This window comes from Aulonocara sp. 'chitande type north' Nkhata Bay, linkage group LG18, assembly GCF_057382095.1.
Source record: "Aulonocara sp. 'chitande type north' Nkhata Bay isolate Kocher_YH1m ecotype deep benthic linkage group LG18, A_spYH_male_GT1.1, whole genome shotgun sequence".
Taxonomy (NCBI): Eukaryota; Metazoa; Chordata; class Actinopteri; order Cichliformes; family Cichlidae; genus Aulonocara; species Aulonocara sp. 'chitande type north' Nkhata Bay.
This window is the reverse complement of record NC_141361.1, coordinates 2,030,505-2,038,291: the sequence shown is the minus strand read 5'-3', so window position 1 is coordinate 2,038,291 and position 7,787 is coordinate 2,030,505. Positions and strand designations below refer to the sequence as shown.

Below are 7,787 nucleotides of genomic sequence, written 5' to 3'. Positions count from 1 at the left end.
TCAGCGGGTTTAATGATGGAGGGTGATGAGCTATAAGAGGACTTCCTAAAATCTATAATCATGTCTTTAGTTTTTGACACATTAAGTGAAAGGAAGGACTCATCACACCAATCCACAACATCATCTACAACCTGTCCACGGCCTGACTCGCCCCCACTAGAAGACTGACGATCACTGTGTCGTCAGCAAACTTCAGGATGTGTCTGTTTGTGAAACTGCTGCGACACTCACTCGTGTACAGAATGAACAGAAGGAGGCAGCACGCTGGGATGATGCAGCAGAGCAGGAGAGCACATCAGGAAACACATGATTCACCCTCACACATTGTGACCTATTAGTCAGAAAGTCTGTCACCCAGCCGACCAGACTAGTTTAAAATGATTTTAAAGCCTGTCAGCAAGTAAGAGGGTTGAATTGTGTTGAATGCTGATGAAAAGTCAGCAAATAATAATCTTGCGTGGGTGTGGGGGGCCTCAAGATGCTTATACAAGATGCAGGAGTGTGACAGCAGCATCCTCCACACCTCTCCCTGCTCTACAGGCGAACTGGACGGGGTCAAGATGGTGTTCAACATGCATTAAAATCTTCTTCTTAATTATCTTCTCAAATGTCTTCATCACTAAAGAAGTCAGAGCCACAGGCCTAACATCATTCAGTGCCTTAGCAGAACTGCCCTCAGCAGCAGGAACAATGACAGCATGTTTCCAAAGCTGAGGCACCGTCTGTAGCTCTGAAGAAAGTGAGAAGATAAGGTGAAAATCCCACTCAGCTGATCTGCACAAGTTCTCAGCACCTGTCCACAGACGCTGTCAGGTCCAGGACTCTTACTCTTAGTGTGTCTGAAGAGATTAGCTATCCCCTCATCAATACAACATGATGGGGGAGTGATGGTGCCGGTCTGCCTAGAACAGTCAAAGTTCTCAAAACGCAGGTAAAAACTGTTGAGACTGATGCCAGACGTTTGTCAGAGGTAAACCCCTCTAACGTGATATTACTTTTAGCTTTGGTCTGTAGCCCTGCCATTGTTTTCATACCAAGCCAAGCTCTTTAGGGGGTGTTTGAGAGAAGTTTGAAGACTCCTCTCAAACACCCTCAGCTGCTGGGACCCAGTCGTACCAGTAGGAGTTGATAATCTTGCAGAAGGCCAGCTCGCAGCACATCTTCAGGTTGCTCTGATGTTCGGCCAGGTCTCCGGTGGAGCATCGGCTCGGGTCCACCTCGCAGTTCTCGTCCGACTCGTACAGAGCTTTAATGAACTCGCCTGCAGACACAGACGGACGATGCATGAAGACAAACTGACGACCGGGCGAATCAAACCACACAGGAAACAGTTTTTTAGGAGGCGGCTGAATTTACTGGACACGTCTTCCCTTCATACTCTTAACGTTTCACGAGTCACAGCACGTCTGAGCACATTATCTTATCTGAGCACCTGTGTTGAGGAGCCACCTGTCACACATGCTGTTTCAGAGTGAAACGCAGCCAGGTCCAAACCAGTATGAATTTAAATATGAACTGGAGCGACTGGTTTCACCTTTCTGGCTCTCTCATTAAGAGTGATGCCTTCACTGTCAGCAGAGAAACTCTGTATTTACAGCTTCCATCCCTGTTAATCTTTAATGAGTCATGACACGACTCGGCGAGCTGAAAATTTGATGAGCTGAAAATACGAAAATAAAAAGTCGCTGTGACAATCAAACGCCTTTAATCGATGAAACCTGCCGAGGAGGCAGGAACTTATTTCTATTTCCAGACATGAAGCTATAAATATTTTAACGAGGGTGACGCTGCTCGTGTCTTTGAAGCGTCTCTCAGTAACAGTTTGAAGAAGCTTTATTGGTTTGTAATGGCGGCGGTCTCAGCGGGCCTTCTGCTGTCACGGCCTCGACTATTTACAGCGTCTCTTCACAGCAGAGCAGAATCAGCCGGAGGAGGATGAGGATGATGCAGCAGAGCAAACACATAATTAAAAATAATTTAAAAACTGAGTCTGCTGACAAAATCTTCACCGACTTTCTTCTTCATGTGTTTTTTTCTTTTTCGTGGCGTCAGCTTTGCCGGCGAGGTGGCGTCTGCTCTGTGGAGCAGCTTTGCATGACTCACAGTTCATAATAATCCTCCTTTATCTGACACCAGGACTCTGTACAGCTCCTCAGTTTATCCTGTCTGAAACAAGCAGCTTTAGCTCCTCCTCCTTTAAACCAACTTTCAGAAACGGCGGGTGGGCGTGGCTTCTGAGATTACTATAAAAGGATACCTCATCTCTATGACATCGTACGAATCCAAGAGTACAAAAACTGTGTGAAACTGCACGGTTAGTCAGCGGCTCGGCGCTGCTCATAACTCTGATTCATTGATTAGATGCTAATTAATTATTTAACTGCCAATTATCAATACAGCTGATTATCATTTTTAAGACCTCTCTGAGACTAGATTTGGATATTTTGTTTTCTTAATTGTAAACCTCTGGATCCAATAACAGTTTAAAAATTCACAGGATAAACAAGGTGACTCCGCCCACCAGACGGCAGGTTACAGGTGTGTGCGAGGCTCACCCAGCGCGTCGTGCAGGTATTTCTGTCCCACCAGCTTCAGATACTCCTCGATGGCCTTGGTGGCCAGCGTGTTCTCCCTGAAGATCAGGACGTCGTGGTCGGCGCATCGATCCACCTCTGACATTACCAGGTCTGTCAGGAAGTCCTGAGGAAGAAGAGGCGGAGATGAAGAGGGCGCCATCATAGTTAATCGGCTCACTTACAACATTGGTGCATTTACAAACGCTGCACGCCTCCTCTGTGATCCATGACATGAGCTTCACTGACCAACTCTGGTTAATGTTAATGGAGTTATGGAGTAAACGTGCTTTATGGATCATTTTGGGCTTTTACTGAATCTGCACGGAATCCTCCGGCAGCGAGCATTTATGGAAACGCCGTCGTATTTGGGTCCGACTTTCTGCTGTTATGCTGATATTCAGGAACCCGTGTGAAGGCGGGTCCAGAGCGAGCGCTACCTGCAGTTTAAACCTCTGGGCCGACATGTTTAGCTAACAGGAAGTCAAACGTCAGCGTGGCTGATTCTGACCTTTGCCCTGCCCGTGCTCTGCAGGATGTGGACCAGCGCGCACGCCATCTCCTCCTTGTTCTTCACGCTGATGACGGGCTCGAGCACCGAGCACAGCATGGTGTAGTTGTTGGTGACGAACTCGGCGAACTCCTTGTACTGCTCCATGGGCAGGATGGAGATGGTCTGGAAGCGCGACTTGATGCGGATCGACGGCCCGCCGCCTTTGCCCTTGCTGGTGGTGGGCGTGCTCACCGGGTACCACTTCTCCACGAACTGCCGGCCCGTCACGCTCGCCACCGGGATGTTGACCAGGCCCACGTAGTTGTTCTTGTCCTTTTTCTTCTTCTTGTCCACGTCGCGGTAGATGTGCACGGTGATGCTGTGCACGCCGGGCAGGCTGGAGAAGTCAAAGTACTCGCCCCAGAACAGGCTGTCGTGGCGGGTCTTGCTGGTGGTCCGGGCGTACAGGACGTCGTCCAGACACAGCTCGCAGAAATATTTCTTCTTAGGCGGCAGGTCTTTGGCTTCGATGATCCAGAGTCGCAGCAGGTTCTCGGCGCGCCGGCAGTTGTCCTGCGAACGCAAAGACACCGTTTGTTAAACTGATTTTGTGACAGCACAAACTAACGGACTGCAACTGCAGTTCCTCTGATGGCCACTAGAGGCGTTACAGCAGAAGTAAATATTTCATGGGTGCAGCAGGACAGGAAGTCGGCGTTGAATTGAACAAACTCTAGTTAGAGCTCGTCTCACCTTGTTGGGCTGAATCGTCCTCCTCAGGTTCTCCATCCACTTGTCTCTCTCTGAGGCCGACGTGCAGCTGAAACACTTGCTGCCGCCCGAGTACGTCACCTGACAGGTGAGACAGAGAGGGAGGGTCATCGAAACAACCAGGGGTGCAAAGTGACACGACTACTTACAGGTACCTGCTAAAACATCCAAAGGTAACAAGACCGGGACACAAAACATATCTGCTCTTTTCTATATCCGTCTTTATTTATTCTACAGCGCTGAAAGGACCTGATCAAACTCATCGTTTATCAGTTTTGTGACGTGAAAGTGGAGCTACATCAGTCACAACGAGCAGCGTGGATCCACTTCACGAGCGTCAGTAAAAACGAACGCTGCCCTCCAACACAAACAACAATTAATTAGAAAATCTTTCTGCTGTTAATCATCAGCTTTAACTGAAGCTCAGCTCAGACGTTTCGCCGTGCTTCACCTCGAAGCAGAACTCCTGTCCCAGGATGCTGCTGTGCAGAGGCTTGATGAACACGTCCTCCTCCATGCTCAGGTCCAGAGCCTCCACCGCGCTGCCCGGGCTCAGCAAAGACTCATGGGAGCTCGACTCCTTCAGCTTGGGAAGCACGCGAGATCTGGAAGACAGGAAGGAGATGGAAAGGTAAACGGATGTTAGGGCGAGTTTAAACCACAGGGGGCGCCGCTGAGCCCGGTAAGCGGCGCCACCGGCTTCACCAAACTCCACCCGAGCCGAGAGCACCTACGAAAAACAACCACAGAGCCAGGAGAGGGGGGGGCCCCAGAGCATCCCTCCCACCTCGACCCTCCGGCAGACGCGCAGCAGCTCTGGTCACCGCCGCCGCCGCGCTTCACCCACACAGTCCAGCAGCCGGTAAACAAATCCTGAGACGGCCAATCGCATCCTGCCTGCGGGACCGTAACCGTGGCAGCGGCCCCCGCTGGGACAGCCGGCGCTTGGCAGCGAGTGTGACGCAGCGAGGAGCGTCTCAGAGGACGCAATAACGAGGAAGAGCTGCAGCGCTACGAGCAGCAGAAGAATATTGAATCATTCAATACAGCTCCAATAAATCAGAATAAACTCTGCAGCGAGGCTTCACGGTCACGTGACGGCGCCGACGGCGCTTTTGCAGTTCAGAGCTGATTTTTAAACAGAAACTGGTGAAGCTGCTTTTACCTTTAATGCTCTGACCGGCTGGACCCGCTCACATCAGCCACACCACAACTTCTGCTTTTTATTTGAGCCTCAAACAAAGTTTTCTGCAGATAAAATCTGAACCTGCGTCTCTGAGAAGCTCCTGTTTCAGGTGGTTTCACTTCCCCCATGTTTATCCAGCGCTGGTTTCCAAATGTTTCCCCGAAGCTCATCGAAGGGTCGGCTGGTTCATAGCCCCCTCCCACACATGTGCACGCACACACACACACACACACGGTTATGACACCAGAGTTTCCTCTGATTGGATCATGAGATGGAGACCCGTCCGTGGAGCATCTGCAGACCACAGCGTGTTGTGTAAGCGTTCACTGCTCTGCATGAGATCAGGGGTCATTTCGAATTCACTGAGTGTGTTTGTGCACTTTCTCTGCTGATGCAGTGACGACGCAGCTCTTTCTGCAGAGTCACACTGAGAGCAACAAAAACAACAGCGTGAAGTGAATCATCACGGTTTCCTGTGCAGACGTCCAGGTTAAACCAGAAGGAAACTAATCAATGTGATGGAAACGTGTGTGTGTGTGTGTGTGTGTGTGTGTGTGTGTGTGTAATCCTCCCGCTGTGTCAGATGAGTTACATAAACCCGGATTACCAGCCTGAGATCAGCAGTGATGCTGTGACATCATGATGCTGAATTAAACGCTCTGGCCGTTAGATTCCATCATTGTCGGCCTCGTGATTAAAAAACTGCTTTTATTAAAGCTGAGACTGAAGGTTAAACACCGAGCGATGCACGAGCTTCATCATCTGCCATCCTGATCAAGGCTGGTCACAAACCAACAGCGACGCTCAGCTGGAAGCATCGCTGTGCATTTGACTAATCCGAGACATTTGGCTCTCCGTCCACAAAGCACCAACCAGAAGAAGCTCTTCACTCATTTTAAAGCATCGTCACGCTTTCACTGAATTCAGGTGTACGATAAATAACCTCAGATCTATCTGTAGGTCAGCAGTTCGCCAAGTTTCACTCAAACCTGCAGTTCCTCTGACGTCCACTAGAGGCTCCAGCAGTGAGTCAGGTCTTATACACCGGCCTGTTAAAATCCAGCTTTACAGCAGGACTGCATCAAGATGCCGACACAGTGCAGAAACCAACGTGTGAGCACACGCATCGTTTGTATACAGTCTGTGGGGTTGACTTCCTGTCCCGTCAGCTGATTTCTGATCAGGTGTGCGTCAGGATGATTAAAGGAAAAAACTCCTTATCTGGAAATCCCTGCAGCTCGAAGCTTCAGACTGTGGATGCATTAATTAACCTTGAAGGCAGCTCCTAGCCTCGAGACTAATTTCCCCTGGTGGTCGCCTGTGGTATTACAATTTTAAAACTAAACCACTACTGAGCACGTGCAGAAGCTGGCACCCATCAACACAAACCCAGGAGTGGGAAACTTTTCACGCTCACGACCTGCTTTAGATCCAAAAACCTGCAGTTTCAGCGCGAGTTCAAACACGAGCAGAGGAATCGAGCGCTCCGGTTAGAAGACGTTTGCTAAGACCTGCCTGGTCATGTGACCTGCAGCCGCAACGCTCCATCGGTGAAACACAGTAAGCCATGTTTCACCAAATAAAAGAGACCGTCATAAAACACACAACCTGACTGCTTCTTTGAGTGTCAGCAGAGTGTAAACACACACACACACGCACACACACGCACACACACGCACACACACACACACACACACACACACACACACACACACACACACACACACACACACAGGAAGGGCTGGTCTCCTGCATTAGGACAGAAACCTGATCCACTCTGCTGCCAGAGGAAGACGAGGAGGAAGCACTTACAGGTCTAAGCGCGCGCGCACACACACACACACACACACACACCATCTCTGTCTATGGTAATTCCTGTGATGATGATGATGATGAAGGGCACAGCTGGGTGAATCAGAGGAAGTTTTCAGTTCGCTGAAGTCGAGAGCTCAGAACATCTTCTGGTGTGAGACCAGGAGACACAGAAATCCAGAGTTTTCTTAAAAGTTTTTCCCACAGTGCACCTCTCTGTGTACAGTATTGGCTCCTCGGGGCTCCCGTAGCAACATTATTGAAGCGCAGCAAACAGCAACGAGGCCGCGCTCGGCAGACCGGGTCACCTTCACGGTTCTGAGGCTGCTCGCAGATTTATTTTTGGCTGTCGACCCGTCGCGTGGGTTCTGCGGCACCACAGGACATTAACTCTGCTCCGTAACGAGCTCGACTTCAGCCGCTGCGCTCAGATAACACCGGAGCTCGCGGTGCGGCTCCCTGCGGCTCAGCTCAACCTCAAACTTCATCTGAGACGTCTGTCAGTGCTTCTCCATCGCCCACAAACCCGGAGACTCCCGTCCAAAGACAGCAGGAGTCAGTCAACCAATCACAACGCACCGTTTTCATCTCACACGCGCGAGTGCAGTCCTACCTGAATCGGAGCGATTTGGAGAGCTGAGCTATCCGAGCTCTGCGGAGGAGAGAGGACGAACCATCCATCAGGAGTCAGAGCTCAGAGCTGACTGAGAGCGAGGCTGTGTGTGTGTGTGTGTGTGTGTGTGTGTGTGTGTGTGAGTGAGTGTGTGTGAGTGTGTGTGTGTGTCTGTGTGTGTGTGTGTGTGAGTGTGCAGCATTATCCTGATGTCCAGCTGGCTGTCACTCTGTCGGTTATAAAGCTGCACTCAGCATCAGCACCACGCACGCAGAGGCTGGGACAGATGTTGTGCAGAGGTTCAGCAAACACTTCCTGGTGTCACACACTTCCTGTTGG

General features: G+C 50.3%; 1 protein-coding gene across 7 annotated transcripts in view; it reads right to left on the bottom strand.

Annotated features, from left to right (window-relative positions):
* rasal2 (RAS protein activator like 2) overlaps positions 1–7,787 on the bottom strand; it is a 61,252-nt gene that overhangs the window by 9,649 nt on the left and 43,816 nt on the right. For 6 of the 7 annotated variants that reach the window (XM_086271651.1, XM_086271653.1, XM_086271650.1 and 3 more), the window contains 5 exons: positions 4,289–4,442; positions 3,820–3,918; positions 3,085–3,639; positions 2,556–2,700; positions 1,117–1,261 (listed from right to left, as the gene is read on the bottom strand). In XM_086271651.1, coding sequence (XP_086127777.1) covers positions 1,117–1,261; positions 2,556–2,700; positions 3,085–3,639; positions 3,820–3,918; positions 4,289–4,442 — 1,098 coding nt within the window. Of the gene's footprint in view, positions 1–1,116; positions 1,262–2,555; positions 2,701–3,084; positions 3,640–3,819; positions 3,919–4,288; positions 4,443–7,448; positions 7,604–7,787 lie in introns of those variants that run through there. The other variant, XM_086271656.1, reaches the window with a different exon arrangement.